The 24,800-nt window shown below is 45.6% G+C and overlaps 3 protein-coding genes across 3 annotated transcripts; 2 read left to right on the top strand and 1 right to left on the bottom strand.

Moving 5' to 3' along the window:
• Nucleotides 1-4,910: 4,910 nt before the first annotated feature.
• On the bottom strand, nucleotides 4,911-6,437 carry LOC149198813 (uncharacterized). The gene has a single exon (XM_089400376.1). The coding sequence runs from the start codon at nucleotides 6,435-6,437 to the stop codon at nucleotides 4,911-4,913; it is 1,527 nt and encodes a 508-aa protein (XP_089256502.1).
• A 3,600-nt stretch (nucleotides 6,438-10,037) lies between these two features.
• On the top strand, nucleotides 10,038-11,744 carry LOC149198812 (uncharacterized). Its single transcript, XM_089400375.1, has one exon. It carries the CDS (start codon nucleotides 10,038-10,040, stop codon nucleotides 11,742-11,744), a length of 1,707 nt encoding a protein of 568 aa, XP_089256501.1.
• A 2,643-nt stretch (nucleotides 11,745-14,387) lies between these two features.
• Nucleotides 14,388-15,704, top strand: LOC149198811 (uncharacterized). The gene has a single exon (XM_089400374.1). The coding sequence runs from the start codon at nucleotides 14,388-14,390 to the stop codon at nucleotides 15,702-15,704; it is 1,317 nt and encodes a 438-aa protein (XP_089256500.1).
• The last annotated feature ends 9,096 nt before the right edge of the window (nucleotides 15,705-24,800 follow it).

The following is a 24,800-nucleotide window of genomic DNA, read 5'->3' as shown; positions in this document are numbered from 1 at the left end:
AGAAAAAGAGCAACTTGCTGTCCTTATATAGCAAAAGCGAACAGGGCAAGTGCATGGTAAGTGGTACATGGTATTTTTTGCAACCATGGTATTGGCACATGGTTTTTTACTTTTTAATTTTTAATATTAAAATATTTAAAATATTAAAAATAAAAGTAAAAATAGCTAAAAAATAGCTCTCCTCATGCAAAAAATCTGAAAAAATCATGTACTACTCCTGGAAGAAGAATGCACTGCTCCTGTAGAAGATCATGGCCGGGGGTCGGAACTGCTCATGTAAAAAGTCCCGATTTTGCGTGGATTCCGCCAACAAATCAAGGGCTTGGGAATATGCTGAAGCAAAGGGTGACGCTGGAATTCTCCATGCAGTTTAGGGTTTAGGGTTTAGGGTTTAGGGTCTAGTGTTTAGGGTCTAGGGTTTAGGGTCTAGGGTTTAAGGGTCTAGGGTTTAAGGGTCTAGGGTCTAGGGTCTAGGGTCTAGGGTCTAGGGTTAAAACAACAAAGAGAGTAAGGTGGGAACAAAACCGAACAAAATACCCAGTTACATGTAAAGAAATTGCCGGAAATTGAAAAACATGTAAAAATTGCAAAAGTTGCAAACCGAGACAAATGCAAAAAATGCTAAAGGACAAGATTATGAAAAACACATAATAGACAAGAAACAGATCTTTGTATTCATCAAACTAGTTTCGTCCTCAACGGGACTCATCAGTGATACAAAGAAAAAGAGCAACTTGCTGTCCGTATATAGCAAAAGTGGATAGGGCAAGTGCATGGTAAGTGGTACATGGTATTTTTTGCAACCATGTTATTGGCACATGGTTTTTTACTTTTTAATTTTTAATATTAAAATATTTAAAATATTAAAAATAAAAGTAAAAATAGCTAAAAAATAGCTCTCCTCATGCAAAAAATCTGAAAAAATCATGTACTGCTCCTGGAAGAAGAATGCACTGCTCCTGTAGAAGACCATGGCCGGGGGTCGGAACTGCTCATGTAAAAAGTCCTGATTTTGCGCGGATTCCGCCAACAAATCAAGGGCTTGGGAATATGCTGAAGCAAAGGGTGATGCTGGAATTCTCCATGCAGTTTAGGGTTTAGGGAACCCCGAAGGTTCAAAGCACTAGTGGCTTCACAAAAGTTTAGTTTCAACACCAAGGGGGCCCTTTTGAGGCCAAGAGAGTGAAGAGGACCTCGTGCATAGACCTGCTGCAATAGAGAAACCCTTTGATCCCAATGGACCTTGGCAAAACATGCCTAGAGGAAGTCCGGTGGATAGCCCCTCGACCGAAGCCTACTGTAGAATGCCCGTCTGAGTTCAAGGAAGCCCAACTCAGTGCTCTCTGTCGAAGATATCTCTGCAACTCATTAACCATGAATGCTACTTTCTGGTGCTTGGGATGCCAGGAAGTAAAAGGAATATACTGATATGCATTCAGTGGTTTCTGGAAACATCTGGTGGAAAGCTTTCCAGAGGTGTGGAAGTCATCACCTTTGAAAAGCACAATGTCCAGAATGTTGATGTTGGATGATGAAATGCAAGAAGTGATGTGAATGTGCTCAGGATAAATGGACTGGTAGCAATCCAAGAATTGGACCAATCTCTCTCTGGAGCCATTCCAGACCATGCAACCATCATCAATAAACTGTCTGAAAAGCTGAATCTCTGGAGCAAGAAATCTACGGAAGACTTCTTGCTCAAGATGGCAAAGAAAAAGACATGCATAAACAACAACAAAATTGCTGCCCATGGCAGTGCCTCTAATCTGCCGATAAAAAGAGCCATGAAACTGCAAGAAATGCCACTTCAGCACCAACTCAGCTGCACTGACTAGAAAATCAACATCTTATGGAGAGAAGAGATCAGCAGTACTATGCTCAACCATATCCCGTAAGGCATGCAAGCCTTCCTGAGTGGGGATACTAGGGTAGAGGGACTCTACATCAAAAGTTACAAGAAATGAATTGGGAGCAAAACGCTTGGATTCAATGTCCTGCAATAGAGAAAGAGAGTCTGGAAGATGATTGGGATGAGCAAGTAAAGTGCCAAGAAGTTTATAATGCAAGAATTTGGAGAGAGGCTCCAACATAAACCCATTGTAAGCACAAATAGGCCTACCGACAGGAGGGTTTTTGTGGATCTTCCAAATGAAGTAAAGCCTGCAAGCTTTGGCATCTTGCAGCTTGACTTGCATTATATACTCCCACTGCTGAACTGTAAGAAGATTGTGGAATCTTGCTTGAAGCTGCCTGAGAGACCTGCTGATGGCCAACCATGGAACCGCTGCATACTTTCTGTAAACATTGAGATCAGCTAGTTGTCAGTGAGCTTAGGCAACATAGATATCTCTGTCAAGCACCACAATCCCCAGGTTCTTATCTGTTGGTTTGATCACAACAGGGAGTCGGCGAAGGCTCTTTAATGCAAGCAATTGGGACCTGGCAAATATGGGTTTGGCGGTAAAATGGACAGAGGCAATGCGGGTTTTAAGGATGGAAAGGCCAAGCTGAAGAGCACGATTAAGATTAGGTTCATTAATCGGAGGCTCCCAGGTAGGGTTTGGCAGGCAGAAATGATTGTAAGTGTCATCATCAGTAGAAAGTCGAAAAAACCTTCTGAGGAGGCAAAGACGGGAGAAATAGGCATATTCCTTAAGGATGTCATCAATGGCCATGGGCGGAGGCCGGGGAATGTATTTGTGCCCTAGGCCCAGCAATTTGGTTTGGCTGAAGGAAAGAGGGACGGAAGAGAGATTGTGAATAGCAAGATTGCTAATTCGACCATCAATCTGAGAAGGGGTCATTTTTCCAATCAGATAAGCCAAATAAGAAAAGGGGCTAATGGAGGGCAACCAAAAAAGATGACGGGAATTGCTTACATAAAAAGAGTCGTGCCTTTCCCTTTGTCTCTGCGAGAAATATGATACACATCTGACCGCTGTGGCGCATATGGGGCAGCTTCCGGATTCAAACCAGTGTTCTGGAAAGGCTGGTTTGGAATGGAAGCCGATTGCCCAGCAACAGATTGAGTGGAGCGATTTCCTCGGCGGAACCGCCCCCTGCCCATCCCGTTTTTTGGTCGGGATTGCTGCTGCTGCTGCCTCTGGGGATGACTGCGCAGTTGGTGGGGCTGACTGCGCAGTTGCTGGGGAGGCCTCTTTTGGCTGCGCAGAGGCTGCTGCTGCTGCTGCTGTGGAGGCTGGCCATGCTGCTGTCGCTGCTGGGGCTGTCTACGCTGCTGCTGCTGCTGCTGTTGCTGCTGCCGCTGCTGCTGCTACCGAGAAGGAGGTGAAGTGCCAGGAGATTGAAGCTCAATAAGAAAAGCAAGCTGGTCTTGCAATTCCCGTTGCTGCTGCTGCAAAGGCTTCAAGGTGGCATCGATTTTCTGTTGCTGGGCCTGGAAAGTTTTTGCAACTTCTTTCTGGGCCAAAATAGAAATCGCTTCTTCTCTGGGAATATCATTAGCTTGCTTAGCTAATTCTTCCCGAGCGACATTTCGGGCGGCTTGAGCAGCAACTCTGGCGGAATGTCGTTCAACTAGCTCAATTTGGAATTCATTGACCTGTCGATTGTAAGAAGACAAGGCCAGTGAAGTCCAATGAGCAGCAACAATGCTGCCTTCAACCGGACCGGTAGAGCTAGTGAACGAAATATGCTGGAACGACTCGGCAAGGTTGTGAAGATTATTTTCAAAATTCTGAAGCAAGCTGGGAAACCCTAGCTTCATTTTTCTCCAGAGTAGATTGCTCATGCCGTAAGTAAAATTCATGGCAATCTCTTTGTTATCTGGCAGTAAGAGCTTCAAGACCACCTTTGAGAGCATCATTTGTGTCAGGATCGGAAGCTACAAGACTCGGTGTTTTAACCATAAGGCTTTGAATAACACGGTTGTCTTGCTGAAGTGCTAATAATTTCTCAATAAGCGACTGAGATTTCATTAAAATTTCAGTGGCTTTTTGGAAATCTTTTACTGCACAAGAAATAACTTCGGCCCAGGAATTTGGCATCGGCGGAAATTCATCATTTGCTGAATGCTGGTGAACTGTGGACGGCCCCGGATGGGCAGAAGGACCCCCCTGCGCAGTAGAAGGAAACCCCTGCGCAGCAACAGAAGGGCCCTGCGCAGCAACAGAAGAGGGCTGCGCAGTTCTGGAAGGGTACTGCGCAGTCTCTGGAGGGGGCTGCGCAGTACCTTCATTTGCTCCGGAAACCCGATGACCCACCATATTTGCAACACCGAAAAATGCTTGCTCAATATCTTGAGGAGTGAGAGCGTTTTCCCGGATGATTTGCTGCACAATACCGTCGAGCTTGCTTAAGGCAGAATCTTGTTCAGGATGATCAAGATCGACAGAGCCAGACCTGGATCTAGTAACAGGACCGGTATAGTTCCGCACCATGGACTGTGATTAGGGCTAAAACAACAAAGAGAGTAAGGTGGGAACAAAACCGAACAAAATACCCAGTTACATGTAAAGAAATTGCCGGAAATTGAAAAACATGTAAAAATTGCAAAAGTTGCAAACCGAGACAAATGCAAAAAATGCTAAAGGACAAGATTATGCAAAACACATAAAGGACAAGATTATGCAAAACACATAATAGACAAGAAACAGATCTTTGTATTCATCAAACTAGTTTCGTCCTCAATGGGACTCATCAGTGATACAAAGAAAAAGAGCAACTTGCTGTCCTTATATAGCAAAAGCGGACAGGGCAAGTGCATGGTAAGTGGTACATGGTATTTTTTGCAACCATGTAAAAAGTCCCGATTTTGCGCGGATTCCGCCAACAAATCAAGGGCTTGGGAATATGCTGAAGCAAAGGGTGACGCTGGAATTCTCCATGCAAGTTAGGGTTTAGGGAACCCCCAAGGTTCAAAGCACGAGTGGCTTCACAAAAGTCCAGCTTCAACACCAAGGGGGCCCTTTTGAGGCCAAGAGAGTGAAGAGGACCTCGTGCATAGACCTGCTACAATAGAGCAACCCTTTGATCCCAATGGACCTTGGAAAAACATGCCTGGAGGAAGTCCGGTGGATAGCCCCTCGACCGAAGCCTGCTGTAGAATGCCCGTCTGAGTTCAAGGAAGCCCAACTCAGTGCTCTCTCTCGAAGATATCTCTGCAGCTCATTAACCACGAATGCTACTTTCTGGTGCTTGGGATGCCAGGAAGTAAAAGGAATATACTGATATGCATTTAGTGGTTTCTGGAAACATCTGGTGGAAAGCTTTCCAGAGGTGTGGAAGTCATCACCTTTGAAAAGTACAATGTCCAGAATGTTGATGCTGGATGATGAAATGCAAGAAGTGATGCGAATGTGCTCATGATAAATGGACTGGTAGCAATCCAAGAATTGGACCAATCTCTCTCTGGAGCCATTCCAGACCATGCAACCATCATCAATAAACCGTCTGAAAAGCTGAATCTCTGGAGCAGGAAATCTACGGAAGACTTCTTGCTCAAGATGGCAAAGAAAAAGACATGCATAAACAACAGCAAAATTGTTGCCCATGGCAGTGCCTCTAATCTGCCGATAAAAAGAGCCATCAAACTGCAAGAAATGCCACTTCAGCACCAACTCAGCTGCACTGACTAGAAAATCAACATCTTCTGGAGAGAAGAGATCAGCAGTACTATGCTCAACCATATCCCGTAAGGCATGCAAGCCTTCCTGAGTGGGGATACTAGGGTAGAGGGACTCTACATCAAAAGTTACAAGAAATGAATCGGGAGCAAAACGCTTTGATTCAATATCCTGCAATAAAGAGAGAGAGTCTGGAAGATGATTGGGTTGAGCAAGAAGAGTACCAAGAAGTTTATAATGCAAAAATTTGGAGAGAGGCTCCAACATAAACCCATTGTAAGCACAAATAGGCCTACCGACAGGAGGGTTTTTGTGGATCTTCCAAATGAAGTAAAGCCTGCAAGCTTTGGCAACTTGCGGCTTGATTTGCATTATATACTCCCACTGCTGCACTGAAAGAAGATTGCGAAATCTTGCTTGAAGCTGCCTGAGAGACCTGCTGATGGCCAACCATGGAACCGCTGCATACTGCCTGTAGACATTGAGATCAGCTAGTTGCCTGTGGGCTTCGGCAACATAGCTATCTCTGTCAAGTACCACAATCCCCAGGTTCTTATCTGCTGGTTTGATTACAATAGGGAGTCGGCGAAGAGTCTTTAATGCAAGCAATTGGGATCTGGCAAAACTGGGTCTGGCGGTAAACTGAACGGAGGCAATGCGGGTTTGGAGGATGGAGAGGCCAAGCTGAAGAGCACGATTAAGATCGGGATCATTAATCGGAGGCTCCCAGGTAGGGTTTGGTAATCGGAAAGGATTGTAAGTGTGATCATCAGAAGAAAGCCGGAAAAATCTTCTGAGACGGCAAAGACGGGAAAAACAAGCATATTCCTTAAGGATGTCATCAATGGCCATGGGCGGTGGCCGGGGAATGTATTTGTGCCCTAGGCCCAACAATTTGGTTTGGCTGAAGGAAAGAGGGACGGAAGAGAGATTGTGAATAGCAAGATTGCTAATTCGACGATCAATCTGGGAGGGGGTCATTTTTCCAATCAGATAAGCCAAATAAGAAGTGGGGCTAATGGAGGGCAACCAATACAGATGACGGAAATTGATTACATAGAAAGAGCCTTGCTTTTCCCTTTGATTCTGGCAGGGATTTGAGCAATCTCTCCTCAGTCTCTCTTTCCTTCAGTCAAACCAAATTATTGGGCCTAGGGCACAAATACATCCCCCGGCCCCCACCCATGGCCATTGATGACATTCTTAAAGAATTTGCTTATTTTTCCCGTCTTTGCCGTCTCAGAAGATTTTTTCGTCTTTCTTCTGATGATGATACCTATAATCCTTTCCGCCTGCCAAACCCTACCTGGGAACCTCCGATTAATGACCCTGATCTTAATCGTGCCCTTCAGCTTGGCCTTTCCATCCTTCAAACCCGCATTGCTTCCGTCCAGTTTACCCCCAAACCCAGTTTTGCTAGATCCCAATTGCTTGCATTAAAGAGTCTTCGCCGACTCCCTATTGTGATCAAACCAGCAGACAAGAACTTGGGGATTGTGGTTCTTGACAGAGAAAACTATGTTGCCGAAGCCCATAGGCAACTGGCTGATCTCAATGTCTACAGGCAGTATGCATCGGTTCCGTGGTTGGCCATCAGCAGGTCTCTCAGGCAGCTTCAAGCAAGATATCGCAACCTTCTCTCGGTTCAGCAGTGGGAGTATATAATGCAAATCAAGCCGCAAGATGCCAAAGCTTGCAGGCTTTACTTTATTTGGAAGATCCACAAAAACCCTCCTGTCGGTAGGCCTATCTGTGCTTACAATGGGTTTATGTTGGAGCCTCTCTCCAAATTTTTGCATTTTAAACTTCTTGGTACTTTGTTGGCTCAGCCCAACCATCTTCCAGACTCTCTCTCCTTATTGCAGGATATTGAATCCAAGCGTTTTGCTCCCGATTCATTTCTTGTTACTTTCGATGTAGAGTCCCTCTATCCCAGTATTCCTACTCAGGAAGGCTTGCATGCCTTACGGGATATGATTGAGCATAGTACCACTGATTTCTTCACTCCAGAGGATGTGGATTTTCTTGTCAGTGCAGCTGAGTTGGTGCTCAAGTGGCATTTTTTGCAGTTTGATGGCTCTTATTACCGGCAGATTAGAGGCACTGCCATGGGCAGCAATTTTGTTGTTGTGTATGCATGTCTCTTCCTTTGCCATCTTGAGCAAGAAGTCTTTCGAAGTCTTTCGCGACAGTTTTTCGCGAAAGTTTCTCGCGACAGTTTTTCGCGAAAGTTTTCTGCGAAAGTTTTCTGCGACAGTTTTTCGCGAAAGTTTTCTGCGAAAGTTTTTCTGCGAAAGTTTTCTGCGACAGTTTTTCGCGACAGTTTTTCGCGAAAGTTTTTCTGCGAAAGTTTTCTGCGAAAGTTTTTCTGCGAAAATTTTCTGCGAAAGTTTTTCTGCGAAAGTTTTCTGCGAAAGTTTTTCAGCGAAAGTTTTTCTGCGAAAGTTTTCTGTGAAAGTTTTTCTGCGAAAGTTTTTCTGCGACAGTTTTTCTGCGGCAGTTTTTCGCGACAGTCTTTCACGCAAGTTTTTCGCGACAGTTTTTCGCGAAAGTTTTTCACGACAGTTTTTGTATCGGTTCATCTGTCTCGGTTTTTTATCTCCGGTTCTTCTATATCGGTTATTATTGGGTGTATTTTCGTTTCGGTTTCCGCCTTACTCTATTTCTTGTTAAGCCCTAAACTAAGTCCATGGCGAGAAACACTAATGATTTCACAGGTCCTGTTACTAGATCTCATTCCAGGGCCAATTCTCAATCTCATAATGATCGTGATCCTCCCGAACGTGATTCTGCTCAGTCTCGGAGGAACATTATTGAAAATGTTATTCAGCAGTTCGTCTGGGATAACACTCCTTCTTCCCGTGAGATTGACGAAATTGTAAACCGAGAAAAAGAGAAGCGGAATTCTTCTGGGCCCTTTCTTTTCAGCCCACCGGAGCATCATTCAGTTGGTGACAATGAGGCTGCGCAGTCCCCTCCAGGAACTGCGCAGCCTCATCTTGAGACTGCGCAGCCCCCTCTTGAGACTGCGCAGCCCCATCTTGATTTTCCTCAGCCGGACCCTTCTCGGCAACCAGCTCCTCATGATCCGGAATCATCTTTTGCCCGCCAGCTTCCGGGTAATAATGAAATTCCGCCGTTGCCCACTGCCTGGACCGAAGTAATTTCTTGTGCAGTCAAGGATTTCCAAAAAGCCACTGAAATCTTGCATAGATCTCAGTCGCTTGTTGAGAAACTGCTTGCTCTTCAACAAGACAACCGTGTTATTCAAAGCCTTATGGTTAAAACACCGGGTCTTGTAGCTTCTGATCCTGACACCAATGATGCCCTCAAAGGTGGTCTTGATGCCCTTACTGCCAGATATCGAAGAGATTGCCATGAACTCTACTTACGGCATGAGCAATCTATTGTGGAGCAAAATGGAGCTAGGGTTTCTAATCTTGTTTCAGATTTCAAAGAAAAGCTTCTCCAGCTTGCCCTTCCTTTCGAAGACATGGAGTTTATTAGCTCCACCGGTCCTGTTGATGGTAGTCTTGTTGCTGCCCATTGGTGTTCACTTGCCTTGTCAACTTACAGTCGACAAGTCAATGATTTCAAGACCGAGCTTGTTCTTCGTCGTTCTGCCAGAGATGCTGCCCAAGCTGCCAGAAATTCCGCTCGGGAAGAAGCAGCTAAGCAAGCTAATGATATTCCTCGTGAGGAAGCCATTGCTGTTCTGGTTCGAAGAGAAATTGCAAAATCTCTCCAAACCCAGCAACAGAAAATTGATCATCTTGCTTCTCGCTTGGATGCTTCTCCCCAGCAGCAGCCCCAGCAACATTCTCGGCAGAAACCCCAGCAGCAGCAGTAGCGTAGACAGCCCCAGCAACAGCAGCAGAGGCAACCCCAGCAGCATCAGCGGCCCCCACAGCAGCAGCAGCAGCCTCTGCGCAGGCAAAAGAGGCCTCTGCGCAGGCAGCCTCAGCAACTGCGCAGTGAGCCTAAGCAACTGCGCAGGCAGCCTCAGAGACAGCAGCAGCAGCAGGGTGCCCTAGATCAGCAATCCCGGCCAAAAAACGGGATGGGCAGGGGGCGTTTCCGCCGAGGAAACCGCTCCACCAGATCTGTTGCTGGGCAGTCGGCCTCCTTTCCAAACCAGCCTTCCCAGAACACTGGTTTGAATCCGGAGGCTGCCCCATTTGCTCCACATGGGCAAGGTGTTCATCAAATCCCTGCCGGATTCAAAGGGAAAGGCAAGGCTCTTTCTATGTAAGCAATTCCCATCATTTGTATTAGTTGCCCTCCATTAGCCCTTCCTCTTATTTAGTTTACCTGATTGGAAAAATGACCCCTTCCCAGATTGATCGTCGAATTAGCAATCTTGTTATTCACAATCTCTCCTCAGTCTCTCTTTCCTTCAGTCAAACCAAATTATTGGGCCTAGGGCACAAATACATCCCCCGGCCCCCACCCATGGCCATTGATGACATTCTTAAAGAATTTGCTTATTTTTCCCGTCTTTGCCGTCTCAAAAGATTTTTTCGTCTTTCTTCTGATGATGATACCTATAATCCTTTCCGCCTGCCAAACCCTACCTGGGAACCTCCGATTAATGACCCTGATCTTAATCGTGCCCTTCAGCTTGGCCTTTCCATCCTTCAAACCCGCATTGCTTCCGTCCAGTTTACCCCCAAACCCAGTTTTGCTAGATCCCAATTGCTTGCATTAAAGAGTCTTCGCCGACTCCCTATTGTGATCAAACCAGCAGACAAGAACTTGGGGATTGTGGTTCTTGACAGAGAAAACTATGTTGCCGAAGCCCATAGGCAACTGGCTGATCTCAATGTCTACAGGCAGTATGCATCGGTTCCGTGGTTGGCCATCAGCAGGTCTCTCAGGCAGCTTCAAGCAAGATATCGCAACCTTCTCTCGGTTCAGCAGTGGGAGTATATAATGCAAATCAAGCCGCAAGATGCCAAAGCTTGCAGGCTTTACTTTATTTGGAAGATCCACAAAAACCCTCCTGTCGGTAGGCCTATCTGTGCTTACAATGGGTTTATGTTGGAGCCTCTCTCAAAATTTTTGCATTTTAAACTTCTTGGTACTTTGTTGGCTCAGCCCAACCATCTTCCAGACTCTCTCTCCTTATTGCAGGATATTGAATCCAAGCGTTTTGCTCCCGATTCATTTCTTGTTACTTTCGATGTAGAGTCCCTCTATCCCAGTATTCCTACTCAGGAAGGCTTGCATGCCTTACGGGATATGATTGAGCATAGTACCACTGATTTCTTCACTCCAGAGGATGTGGATTTTCTTGTCAGTGCAGCTGAGTTGGTGCTCAAGTGGCATTTTTTGCAGTTTGATGGCTCTTATTACCGGCAGATTAGAGGCACTGCCATGGGCAGCAATTTTGCTATTGTGTATGCATGTCTCTTCCTTTGCCATCTTGAGCAAGAAGTCTTCCGAAGATTTCCTGCTCCAGAGATTCAGCTTTTCAGACGGTTTATTGATGATGGTTGCATGGTCTGGAATGGCTCCAGAGAGAGATTGGTCCAATTCTTGGATTGCTACCAGTCCATTTATCCTGAGCACATCCGCATTACTTCTTGCATTTCATCATCCAGCATCAACTTTCTGGACATAGTGCTTTTCAAAGGTGATGACTTCCACACCTCTGGAAAGCTTTCCACCAGATGCTTCCAGAAACCACTGAATGCATACCAGTATATTCCCTTTACTTCCTGGCATCCCAAGCACCAGAAAGTTGCATTTGTGGTTAATGAGCTACAGAGGTATCTTCTTCGAGAGAGCACTGAGATGGGCTTCCTCGAACTCAGACGGGTTTTCTACAGCAGGCTTCGGTCGAGGGGCTATCCACCGGATTTCCTCCAGGCATGTTTTGCCAAGGTCCATTGGGATCAAAGGGTTGCTCTATTGCAGCGGGTCTATGCGCGAGGTCCTCTTCACTCTCTTGGCCTCAAAAGGGCCCCCTTGGTGTTGAAGCTGGACTATTGTGAAGCCACTCGTGCTTTGAACCTTGGGGGTTCCCTAAACCCTAAACTGCATGGAGAATTCCAGCGTCACCCTTTGCTTCAGCATATTCCCAGGCCCCTGATTTGTTGGCGGAATCCGCGCAAGATCGGCACTTTTTACATGAGCAGTTCCGACCCCCGGCCTTGATTTTCTACAGGAGCAGTGCATTCTTCTTCCAGGAGCAGTACATGTTTTTTCAGATTTTTTGCATGAGGAGAGCTATTTTTTAGCTATTTTTAGCTATTTTGTACTCATATTTTTTAATATTTAAAATATTTTTAAATATTTTAATATTAAAAAATTATTAAAAAATACCATGTACATGCACTTGCCCTGTCCGCTTTTGCTATATAAGGACAGCAAGTAGCTCATTCTCTTTGTATCACTGATGAGTCCCATTGAGGACGAAACTAGTTTGATGTTAATACAAAGATCTGTTCTACTTATTATGTGTTTTGCATAATCTCTTGTCCTTGAGCATTTTTATCTTGTATCGGGTTTTATTTACAGTCCTTCTGTATCGGTTTTTCTGCGTCAGTTTTTCGCGACAGTCTTTCGCGACAGTTTGTCGCGAAAGTTTCTCGCGACAGTTTTTCGCGAAAGTTTCTCGCGACAGTTTCTCGCGAAAGTTTTCTGTGAAAGTTTTCTGCGATAGTTTTTCGCGAAAGTTTTCTGCGAAAGTTTTCTGCGACAGTTTTTCGCGACAGTTTTTCGCGAAAGTTTTCTGCGAAAGTTTTTCTGCGAAAGTTTTCTGCGAAAGTTTTTGTGCGAAAGTTTTTCTGCGAAAGTTTTCTGCGAAAGTTTTTCTGCGACAGTTTTTCTGCGGCAGTTTTTCGCGACAGTCTTTCGCGCAAGTTTTTCGCGACAGTTTTTCACGAAAGTTTTTCATGACAGTTTTTGTATCGGTTCATCTGTCTCGGTTTTTTATCTCCGGTTCTTCTATATCGGTTATTATTGGGTGTATTTTCGTTTCGGTTTCCGCCTTACTCTCTTTCTTGTTAAGCCCTAAACTAAGTCCATGGCGAGAAACCCTAATGATTTCACAGGTCCTGTTACTAGATCTCATTCCAGGGCTAATTCTCAATCACATAATGATCGTGATCCTCCCGAACGTGATTCTGCTCAGTCTCGGAGGAACATTATTGAAAATGTTATTCAGCAGTTCGTCTGGGATAACACTCCTTCTTCCCGTGAGATTGACGAAATTGTAAACCGAGAAAAAGAGAAGCGGAATTCTTCTGGGCCCTTTCTTTTCAGCCCACCGAAGCATCATTCAGCTGGCGACAATGAGGCTGCACAGTCCCCTCCAGGAACTGCGCAGCCTCATCTTGAGACTGCGCAGCCCCCTCTTGAGACTGCGCAGCCCCATCTTGATTTTCCTCAGCCGGACCCTTCTCGGCAACTAGCTCCTCATGATCCGGAATCATCTTTTGCCCGCCAGCTTCCGGGTAATAATGAAATTCCGCCGTTGCCCACTGCCTGGACCGAAGTAATTTCTCGTGCAGTCAAGGATTTCCAAAAAGCCACTGAAATCTTGCATAGATCTCAGTCGCTTGTTGAGAAACTGCTTGCTCTTCAACAAGACAACCGTGTTATTCAAAGCCTTATGGTTAAAACACTGGGTCTTGTAGCTTCTGATCCTGACACCAATGATGCCCTCAAAGGTGGTCTTGATGCCCTTACTGCCAGATATCGAAGAGATTGCCATGAACTCTACTTACGGCATGAGCAATCTATTGTGGAGCAAAATGGAGCTAGGGTTTCTAATCTTGTTTCAGATTTCAAAGAAAAGCTTCTCCAGCTTGCCCTTCCTTTCGAAGACATGGAGTTTATTAGCTCCACCGGTCCTGTTGATGGTAGTCTTGTTGCTGCCCATTGGTGTTCACTTGCCTTGTCCACTTACAGTCGACAAGTCAATGATTTCAAGACCGAGCTTGTTCTTCGTCGTTCTGCCAGAGATGCTGCCCAAGCTGCCAGAAATTCTGCTCGGGAAGAAGCAGCTAAGCAAGCTAATGATATTCCTCGTGAGGAAGCCATTGCTGTTCTGGTTCGAAGAGAAATTGCAAAATCTCTCCAAACCCAGCAACAGAAAATTGATCATCTTGCTTCTCGCTTGGATGCTTCTCCCCAGCAGCAGCCCCAGCAACATTCTCGGCAGAAACCCCAGCAGCAGCAGCAGCGTAGACAGCCCCAGCAACAGCAGCAGAGGCAACCCCAGCAGCATCAGCAGCAGAACCAGCCCCCACAGCAACAGCAGCAGCCTCTGCGCAGGCAAAAGAGGCCTCTGCGCAGGCAGCCCCAGCAACTGCGCAGTGAGCCTGAGCAACTGCGCAGGCAGCCTCAGAGACAGCAGCAGCAGCAGGGTGCCCTAGATCAGCAATCCCGGCCAAAAAACGGGATGGGCAGGGGGCGTTTCCGCCGAGGAAACCGCTCCACCAGATCTGTTGCTGGGCAGTCGGCCTCCTTTCCAAACCAGCCTTCCCAGAACACTGGTTTGAATCCGGAGGCTGCCCCATTTGCTCCACATGGGCAAGGTGTTCATCAAATCCCTGCCGGATTCAAAGGGAAAGGCAAGGCTCTTTCTATGTAAGCAATTCCCGTCATTTGTATTGGTTGCCCTCCATTAGCCCTTCCTCTTATTTAGTTTACCTGATTGGAAAAATGACCCCTTCACAGATTGATCGTCGAATTAGCAATCTTGCTATTCACAATCTCTCCTCAGTCTCTCTTTCCTTCAGTCAAACCAAATTATTGGGCCTAGGGCACAAATACATCCCCCGACCCCCACCCATGGCCATTGATGACATTCTTAAAGAATTTGCTTATTTTTCCCGTCTTTGCCGTCTCAGAAGATTTTTTCGTCTTTCTTCTGATGATGATACCTATAATCCTTTCCGCCTGCCAAACCCTACCTGGGAACCTCCGATTAATGACCCTGATCTTAATCGTGCCCTTCAGCTTGGCCTTTCCATCCTTCAAACCCGCATTGCTTCCGTCCAGTTTACCCCCAAACCCAGTTTTGCTAGATCCCAATTGCTTGCATTAAAGAGTCTTCGCCGACTCCCTATTGTGATCAAACCAGCAGACAAGAACTTGGGGATTGTGGTTCTTGACAGAGAAAACTATGTTGCCGAAGCCCATAGGCAACTGGCTGATCTCAATGTCTACAGGCAGTATGCATCGGTTCCGTGGTTGGCCATCAGCAGGTCTCTCAGGCAGCTTCAAGCAAGATATCGCAACCTTCTCTCGGTTCAGCAGTGGGAGTATATAATGCAAATCAAGCCGCAAGATGCCAAAGCTTGCAGGCTTTACTTTATTTGGAAGATCCACAAAAACCCTCCTGTCGGTAGGCCTATCTGTGCTTACAATGGGTTTATGTTGGAGCCTCTCTCCAAATTTTTGCATTTTAAACTTCTTGGTACTTTGTTGGCTCAGCCCAACCATCTTCCAGACTCTCTCTCCTTATTGCAGGATATTGAATCCAAGCGTTTTGCTCCCGATTCATTTCTTGTTACTTTCGATGTAGAGTCCCTCTATCCCAGTATTCCTACTCAGGAAGGCTTGCATGCCTTACGGGATATGATTGAGCATAGTACCACTGATTTCTTCACTCCAGAGGATGTGGATTTTCTTGTTAGTGCAGCTGAGTTGGTGCTCAAGTGGCATTTTTTGCAGTTTGATGGCTCTTATTACCGGCAGATTAGAGGCACTGCCATGGGCAGCAATTTTGCTGTTGTGTATGCATGTCTCTTCCTTTGCCATCTTGAGCAAGAAGTCTTCCGAAGATTTCCTGCTCCAGAGATTCAGCTTTTCAGACGGTTTATTGATGATGGTTGCATGGTCTGGAATGGCTCCAGAGAGAGATTGGTCCAATTCTTGGATTGCTACCAGTCCATTTATCCTGAGCACATCCGCATTACTTCTTGCATTTCATCATCCAGCATCAACTTTCTGGACATAGTGCTTTTCAAAGGTGATGACTTCCACACCTCTGGAAAGCTTTCCACCAGATGCTTCCAGAAACCACTGAATGCATACCAGTATATTCCCTTTACTTCCTGGCATCCCAAGCACCAGAAAGTTGCATTTGTGGTTGTTACACAGTAATTTATCACTGCCTTCCTGTCAGTCGCCCTGCTGTGTCCAGAAGTCACAATCACTAAGTGTTTGATCCCTGAACTGGCTTAAAAACCCATTTTTCCAAAGTTTTGTGCATCAGCGCGTCTGTTCCCAAAATAACTGCGATGACCAGCGCCTCACAGTGTATTTCGTGCGCTGCCATCGCGGAAGAACATCACTTTTCCGCGATGACGCACAGCGCGGTTTTCCCGTGTTCTTCCGCGCTGACATGACTTGTTCAGTTATTGTTATGTGCTGACAGCGCGGCAGTCTGCATATAATCCGCGCTGATCCAGTTTGGGCGAATTTGTTCAAACAACCAGCCTTCCAGATCTCTCCAGGCTTGGTTGTTAGCTTTGTGAGTATCGACTCCCTTCTATGGCATGTCTGTTCGACCCTTTGCAACTACTCCCCTTGAAGATAAGCTCATCCTTCCACCTTTTTAGGAGACTCCTTCTCCTATATAAACTTCCACCATTACCATGAGCAGCTTGTTTTTGGAGAGTTAGAAACTAGCTAGACTTAGCTTGGATTGTACAGAGCTTGTAGTGCTCAGATTGCTGCTATAGGTGTGGTGTGTTAGGAGTGGAAGTGATTGATTGCTTTGGGAAGTTTGTTTGTGACATTTGTGTGAGAGAGAGAGAGTAGTTTGTCTTGGGAGAATCATCCTCAAAGGTGAATGCTTGAGATACATGCTGACTGATCCCTCCTGAGGAGTTTATCGACGTCAGAACATTTGGTTGTACTCTTCTCTATTCTGATTAATAATAGATGACTGCTATTATTGTTCCATTCTCGTTTGTTTATGCAATGGATAAATGTGAATTATGTCTTTTCTGACTGGCATATAGTTACTTTTACTAGATTTTACGCTTGCGTTTGCCTTCTCTTCGTGTGTGCAGGTGTCCGTTCGCGGGGATCGCGGAGGACTGTGACCAGCCGAAGCAAAGGAGCGAAGGAGACATCTCTTCGTCCCACGACAGCGCAGGAATCCAAGTAGGTGCTCTTACTTCTTATTTAATTGTAACTAGGAACATGCGTGGCAGCATTGTGTGATTGTTGCTAGACCCCTATTGGGCTAGTAGGGATCGCCTCTATCCGTAGAGGGGATTTACCTTCCCAACAATTTGGCGACTCCGCTGGGGATCAGCCTTTTTGTCTCTTGAGTCCATCTTTGTGTTTGAATTTGATTGCTCTCTTTTTGAAATTGGGGATTAATTATCAATCTTTTGCGTTTCCTGGGTTGATCTGGAAGTGCCCCTGTTTGATTGAAAGATTGGCTGTTTTGATTTGGGAGTTTTGATTTGCCTGTCACTATTTTTGAGCTCCATCGCGGATTTAATTTTAACAGTCGCGCTGAAAATCGGATCATCGCGGAAAAGACGTGTATATCCGCGATGTCAGCGCAACTTTCTAGCTTAATTCCGCGCTGACTGTGTTTTTCTAGCTTAATTCCGCGCTGACTCTGTTTTTTTGAGATCATCTCGGTTTTTGGGGCAAAAGTCGCGCTGACAGCTCGGGTGGTCTGTGTAAAAGTTGCGCTGACATGGGTTTTTAGTGTAAAACTTGCGCTGACTCCTGAAAAGTTGTTTTTATAACTTTATCTCCTGAATTCATCAATCTTTCTTATCCCCTGTGGTTTCTTGTCCCTCATTAGCTTGTTTTGATTGCTTTTGGTTAAGGGACGCTCTCTCTTTGATTTCATTCGACTGAGTCTTGTGACCATGTGACCTAGCCCTTTAGAAGTTTCATCGAGAAACCATTTGCTTGGGTTACTTGTCTATTCAAGGTTCATCCACAACCCTCTTATTGATTTGCTTGAGGCCTTTCCACTGCTTATTGCTGGTTGATTTTTAGTGTCGATTATTGAACCACCTTTTTATGTTGATTCGATTTCTTCACTACCAAGCATAGATTACGATTGTTTGGATCGATCAGTTCACATTCGCTTCCTCCTTGTTACAATCCTTGCTTGTCTTGACGAGCTTAGATTACATAGCTCGTGCAGACCTTTGTTTTCCTTTGATTTGGAAGCTTTGGTTGAATGTTTAGGGAACTTTGTGTGCTTTCATTAAGTAGTTTACTTGGTGTTCCGGTTCCTCCAAATTATTTTAGATGCTTTGTGTCACTGAAAGAAAATCAAACTAGTGGCTTTTCTTTTAAAAAATCGAAAAGGAAAAGAATGTTTCATTGATTTGCATTTTCAAAAGAAAAGTTTCCTTTCCTCGCTTAAGGTTGCATTAAGTTGCTTGTTTGCTTGTACTTGTTTTGTTTGATAGAAAATTTCTTGCCCTTTCGTAGCTAGAATTCATCGAACAAAATGGTATTCTTTGGCATGTAGTTTGCATCTAGGTAATTGTGAGAGAACATATGATAGAGCTTGAAATCGAAACTTAATCTCAAGATCAACTATAAAATGAACCGAATGAATCTAAAAACGCATTGGAACTAAACGCAAATATCTAGAGGTCTAGGTTAGAGACGTGTTCCGGCGTCTTTAAACATAGTCACTGTTGTTTCACATTAGGTTGGGTGATTCCTCCTTCTGTGACTCGATAGTGGTCTAACACGGACTGCGCTCCCACGTACCGTCGCGTATATAGGGAGACCCCACTAGGATTTTATCCTTTATCCATAGGAAGCCGAGTCTGCCGCCTTACGATTCGCAATGCAGTGAACACAGCATTCACGAAGATTGACCACCCGTACCCTAAAAAGTATTCTGTGGTTTTGCGAAAAGTTTGGCACACCCTCTACCTAGAGTTCCAGAGCAGTCACTTTTGATCCTTTTCGGACTCCCTAAACGAAAAGGTGCCTGTGAGCGTCTTGTCACTTCGTGCTCATTAAACATTCGAAGGAGACTGGAGTCATCTTTGTCCTTTTCTCGACTCCTGAAATATGAAAAGGTCAAGTTTGTTCCTTGCGTCTTAAAAATTAATTTGGCCACGATAACATTACCCAGTTAGATCTTGTGAAGCGTTAGCTTGAGTAGGTTTCGTTTTCGTTTGCTATGGCAACTTTTCCGGGATTCACTAACCCAGGTTCCCCCTCTGATGGGAATCCAGGACAATTCCCTCCTCTTGGGAATGTTGGTGCTCCGTATATGGCGACGTTGTCCCTACCAGGGTTGACTGTCGGGTTGCCTGTGTGGTTGTTTTCCACCTCTTTGGTCTCTACCGTATCGGCTGTTAGTCCATCAGTCCCTCCACCTGAACAACGTCATGTTGATCCAAAGGTGGATCTCTCCCCTTCGATGCCTACCTCTACGTCTTCCTCTTGTACTTCGCCTGGTGAAAGTCTCGATTCGCATACCCAGGTGGCTAAGAAGAAGAAGAGGAAGACCAAGAAGAAGAAGTCCCCTAAGGGAGAGCCTACACACATAGTTCCCCCCTCAAGTCCAGCTATCCACTCCAGTGCACCTGAAGTCGGGTCACCTTCTGCTCCTCCGCGGAAGGTTAAGTTTCCTTGTCGATTATGCAAGGAGGACCATCTGCTTCGTGATTGTCCTGGCATTCCCAGGGTACTAGAAGTATGGTCTCGCGATCCGGCCCACCCTTCATCGTCCACTGATGATCATGGCGATGCTACCTCATCAGTTGGGAATGGTAAGGAGAAAAGGAAGTTTCGAATCCCCTGTCGACTTTGTGAAGGCAAACATCCCCTTCACCTTTGTCCCCTCATGGATAAAGCCTCTGCTGTGTTGGAAAGTCTTGCTGCTCCTCCGAATCCATTTCCCGCCGGTTATCAACGTCTTTCTACAACTGTAGATCGCGCCCTTGTTGACAAAGAGATTGTTTCAGATTCCTCTTTTGTCCAAGCCCCTCTTCCCGAACCTGGCTGTTCCCAGTCTGTTCCAGACCCGCCGTTGGTCGGAAAGAGTGTTGATTCGAGTTCACCTCCTCTCAAGCACTCTGTTTCGGAAGAGCAAAATTCTCATGTTCTTCTCGTCTCCTCAGATTCTCCTGAGCTTGATAAAGGTTCTCCTGAAACCTCTCCGGAGAATTTAGATTCAGTTCTTTCCGAGAAAGGGGGCGACCATATGGTTCCCCCACCAAGTAGTTCCGTCATTTCCTTTGATTGGAGTCGTTTGACTACCCCTCCCCTTCCGTCCCACGTGCCTTTCTGGGTCACCGCCTATGCTTGCAATAAGGCGCTGCCTGGCACTGTGTTAGACGAAGGAGCATCAGTTAGTCTTATGCCCGTTACTACTTGGCGAGCTTTGGGTTCCCCATCGCTTGTACCTGTCGCACCGCATCTCACCGCGTTTGACGGAGGAACGAGTCAGCCATTAGGGATCCTTCCAAAGTTTCCTATTACTTTGGGGGGCAAGACTGTCTATATAGACGTCTCAGTTACCCAAGGTTCTTTAGACTTCAGTCTTCTCCTTGGTCGTGATTATGTGTATGCCATGGGAGCCCTTGTTTCTTCACTTTTCCGTGTGGTTTGTTTTCCACACGATGGAAGAATCGTGACATTCGATCAATTATCGTTCGTTCGTCCACAAGCCCCTCCGGCGCACTCCTCCTTCCCTCCTGGTTTTCATCCACAAGTTGCATCTGCCTCACCGCAAATCAACTACGTGGCCACCCAACCCGTGCCCATACCCAGTGATGACACCATCGTGCATAGTGTCCTGGGGGCATTAGGTCCTGATTTCCAAGATGTCGGCCTTCCCTCCGGAGCCACTTTCTTGGGGGCCTCCACTTTCCATTCATTATGATGAGGTCTGGATGGAGCATAGTTCTTTTCCGGTGTCAAGCTCCTTAAAAAATGAAACTAGGTCTGGTATGGAGCATAGTTCTTTTCCTATGTCAAGCTCCTTAAAAAATGAAACTGGGTTTGGTCCGAGCACAGTTCCTTGTCTTGTGTCAAGCTCGCTAAAAAATGAAACACGGCATTCCGAGGATAGTTTTGATCTTGTGGCGACCTCGTTAAAAAACGAAACAAGGTGGTCGGAGCATAGTTCCTGATCTTGTGTCAAGCTCGTTAAAAAATGAAACAAGGGTTATGAGGATAGTTCTTTTACTGTGTCAACCTCATTAAAAAATGAAACAACTCCTTTTCCCGATCGAGTCTTTGATTAAGATCTCGTAAAATCCCAGTCGAGTCTTTCCAAGATCTCGAAAGTGAACCTTCATTCCATCCACTTTGTCGAATGCAATGAAGCTTGGGGGGCATGTACCTTACCTCGATTTGCATTATTATGCTGGGGGCATGCGAACTTATAACAAGCATAGTTTTTCGTTTCAAGCTTGTGTAAACATGAAACCGAATCCAAGCAGAGTTCTCCATGGTTCAAGCTTGTGTAAAAATGAACCCATACCCGATTTACATCTCGTGATTGCCATTTTTATCCGCTGAATTCTGCTAGATGAGCCTTGGTTGTTTCATTCCATCACCACCATCTCTTTGGCCGATCATATGCTTTCACTTGGTTGTTTATCCTTTCCTGAGGAACCGCAGCGATGAGTGGTTTTATTAGCCAGCCTCTTGACCATTACATGTTTCGAGCAGTTCCACCATTGCCAGAACCAGTTGCTATCCTTTATACCACTCGTTCCTCTAGGACGAGTCACCTTTAAGCTCTTTTCTGACTCGTAAAATGTGAAAAGGTTGCCGAGTATTTTTCCCTTTTTGACTCGTTAAAGAGAATAAAAATGGAGGTCTGCTTTCAGCTCTTTTCTGACCGTTTAAAGATGAAAAGATTGTCGAGTCCCCCTCTCGACTCGTTAACGGAACGAGAGGCGGTCACTTTCAAAGCTCTTTTTTCGACCGTTTAAACTAAAAAGATTGCCGGGTGTTTGTCGTTTCGCACTCGTTATTGGCTCCAAAACGACGTACTTCCGACTGCTTTTTTTACTTTTTCGGGTCGAAGTTACTATTTACGAAAAGTACTCCTCGATCGAAATGGTCGGGCGGTTCTTTCGGGCATTGTTTTATACTTTTTCGGGCTCGAGAGACACAACTGTACGAAAAAGGACCCCCCTGGAGTCTCCTTTTCCGCATTCTTTTCAGACTCTCGAAACAAGAAAAGAAGCCGAGTTTTTCCTTTGTCAGGCTCGTTAAACACTCAATGACATCGGATATGGTCAACATGACACACACCAAGCATATGTTACCCCCGTCAAGCTTGTCATCCAAAAATAATCGGGGTACCTGCCTGCAAAGGTGGGGAAAATGGAACTTTGATTACAGTCGTCTCGGCAGTACGTCGCTCTTGAACACGGCACTCCGCTGTTTCGTGTCTGGGTGGGGTCATCTCATCTCGTTTTCACTAGCCTCCATGGGTTTGGGACATCCTATTTGACCTCTCATCTGTTCATTGCCGTCATCATCCTACCCGCTGCTCATTTGATGTCAAGTGCTGCCAAATCCGTTACAGTGCCGTTATGTGTTCAAGAGAAGTTGTCCTCTGCCACAAAGCAACCTCGTTCGCTATCTCATCACAAATTATTATACCTCTGTCTCGTGTCGATGATGTGGGAATCATCATGGCCCACCTTCGATCAAGGCCACTTCTCGTCGACTTCAACTCATTATCCGAGAAAGTGACTTAGAGACTCTTTCCAGGTGCCTTGGAGCCTGCATGCCTCAATGGCAGGTTCCTCGTGTTCGACGCAAGGTTTACATCATTGACCTACGATCGAATGATTCCGTGGGTGTTCGACACCAGCTCATTGATTCACACGCTACGGATTGTACCTATAGTACCTTGAGGGCCATTGTCATTATTGGTGGTACCTCTCGCGTCTGTTAACGGTTCTCATCATTGGCCGGTAATCAGACGATGTTCATACATGTTCGACTCCGACCCCTGTATTCACATGTGTGGACTTGTACTCTGTTCGGGTCGAGATGGAGCGCAAGACCCTGGATCCTTGCTCACTGTGGTCCAGGTTGCGATTTTGTGGATAATCATTACATGACTCATTGATGGATGGCTGCGCCCATACCTGAGTCTTCATGGATGGCTGCGACCATACCTTGTCATTATTATGGTCTCTTTAGCTGGGTGGCTGCGTCCATACCATAGACCAGTCTCGCATGTCTTTTGGATGGCTGCGCCCATGCCTAGACTGCATGTATATGATTGTCAGAGATTTTTCGGTACTTCCTGGTGGTGTTCCAGTTCGGCGTGTGTTGTAAAGCATTTCACCCCTCCCACTCTCTCGGTCTTCATGCTTTAGGGGGCATCTGTTACACAGTAATTTATCACTGCCTTCCTGTCAGTCGCCCTGCTGTGTCCAGAAGTCACAATCACTAAGTGTTTGATCCCTGAACTGGCTTAAAAACCCATTTTTCCAAAGTTTTGTGCATCAGCGCGTCTGTTCCCAAAATAACCGCGATGACCAGCGCCTCACAGTGTATTTCGTGCGCTGCCATCGCGGAAGAACATCACTTTTCCGCGATGACGCACAGCGCGGTTTTCCCGTGTTCTTCCGCGCTGACATGACTTGTTCAGTTATTGTTATGTGCTGACAGCGCGGCAGTCTGCATATAATCCGCGCTGATCCAGTTTGGGCGAATTTGTTCAAACAACCAACCTTCCAGATCTCTCCAGGCTTGGTTGTTAGCTTTGTGAGTATCGACTCCCTTCTATGGCATGTCTGTTCGACCCTTTGCAACTACTCCCCTTGAAGATAAGCTCATCCTTCCACCTTTTTAGGAGACTCCTTCTCCTATATAAACTTCCACCATTACCATGAGCAGCTTGTTTTTGGAGAGTTAGAAACTAGCTAGACTTAGCTTGGATTGTACAGAGCTTGTAGTGCTCAGATTGCTGCTATAGGTGTGGTGTGTTAGGAGTGGAAGTGATTGATTGCTACCAGTCCATTTATCCTGAGCACATCCGCATTACTTCTTGCATTTCATCATCCAGCATCAACTTTCTGGACATAGTGCTTTTCAAAGGTGATGACTTCCACACCTCTGGAAAGCTTTCCACCAGATGCTTCCAGAAACCACTGAATGCATACCAGTATATTCCCTTTACTTCCTGGCATCCCAAGCACCAGAAAGTTGCATTTGTGGTTAATGAGCTGCAGAGGTATCTTCTTCGAGAGAGCACTGAGATGGGCTTCCTCGAACTCAGACGGGTTTTCTACAGCAGGCTTCGGTCGAGGGGCTATCCACCGGATTTCCTCCAGGCATGTTTTGCCAAGGTCCATTGGGATCAAAGGGTTGCTCTATTGCAGCGGGTCTATGCGCGAGGTCCTCTTCACTCTCTTGGCCTCAAAAGGGCCCCCTTGGTGTTGAAGCTGGACTATTCTGAAGCCACTCGTGCTTTGAACCTTGGGGGTTCCCTAAACCCTAAACTGCATGGAGAATTCCAGCGTCACCCTTTGCTTCAGCATATTCCCAGGCCCCTGATTTGTTGGCAGAATCCGCGCAAGATCGGCACTTTTTACATGAGCAGTTCCGACCCCCGGCCTTGATTTTCTACAGGAGCAGTGCATTCTTCTTCCAGGAGCAGTACATGTTTTTTCAGATTTTTTGCATGAGGAGAGCTATTTTTTAGCTATTTTTAGCTATTTTGTACTCATATTTTTTAATATTTAAAATATTTTTAAATATTTTAATATTAAAAAATTATTAAAAAATACCATGTACATGCACTTGCCCTGTCCGCTTTTGCTATATAAGGACAGCAAGTAGCTCATTCTCTTTGTATCACTGATGAGTCCCATTGAGGACGAAACTAGTTTGATGTTAATACAAAGATCTGTTCTACTTATTATGTGTTTTGCATAATCTCTTGTCCTTGAGCATTTTTATCTTGTATCGGGTTTTATTTACAGTCCTTCTGTATCGGTTTTTCTGCGTCAGTTTTTCGCGACAGTCTTTCGCGACAGTTTGTCGCGAAAGTTTCTCGCGACAGTTTTTCGCGAAAGTTTCTCGCGACAGTTTCTCGCGAAAGTTTTCTGTGAAAGTTTTCTGCGATAGTTTTTCGCGAAAGTTTTCTGCGAAAGTTTTCTGCGACAGTTTTTCGCGACAGTTTTTCGCGAAAGTTTTCTGCGAAAGTTTTTCTGCGAAAATTTTCTGCGAAAGTTTTTCTGCGAAAGTTTTCTGCGAAAGTTTTTCTGC

Source organism: Pinus tabuliformis, chromosome 2_1 (assembly GCF_031772625.1).
Source record: "Pinus tabuliformis cultivar Carrire ecotype Pingquan chromosome 2_1, CPIR1, whole genome shotgun sequence".
NCBI classification, from domain to species: Eukaryota; Viridiplantae; Streptophyta; class Pinopsida; order Pinales; family Pinaceae; genus Pinus; species Pinus tabuliformis.
The sequence above is the reverse complement of the archived record's forward strand: the minus strand, read 5'-3'. Positions and strand labels throughout refer to the sequence as shown.

What these genes read in the sequence shown, in the direction of transcription:
- LOC149198813 (XM_089400376.1), bottom strand. Translation starts at nt 6,437, where the DNA reads ATGGCCATTGATGACATCCTTAAGGAATATGCTTGTTTTTCCCGTCTT.
- LOC149198812 (XM_089400375.1), top strand. Translation starts at nt 10,038, where the DNA reads ATGGCCATTGATGACATTCTTAAAGAATTTGCTTATTTTTCCCGTCTT.
- LOC149198811 (XM_089400374.1), top strand. Translation starts at nt 14,388, where the DNA reads ATGGCCATTGATGACATTCTTAAAGAATTTGCTTATTTTTCCCGTCTT.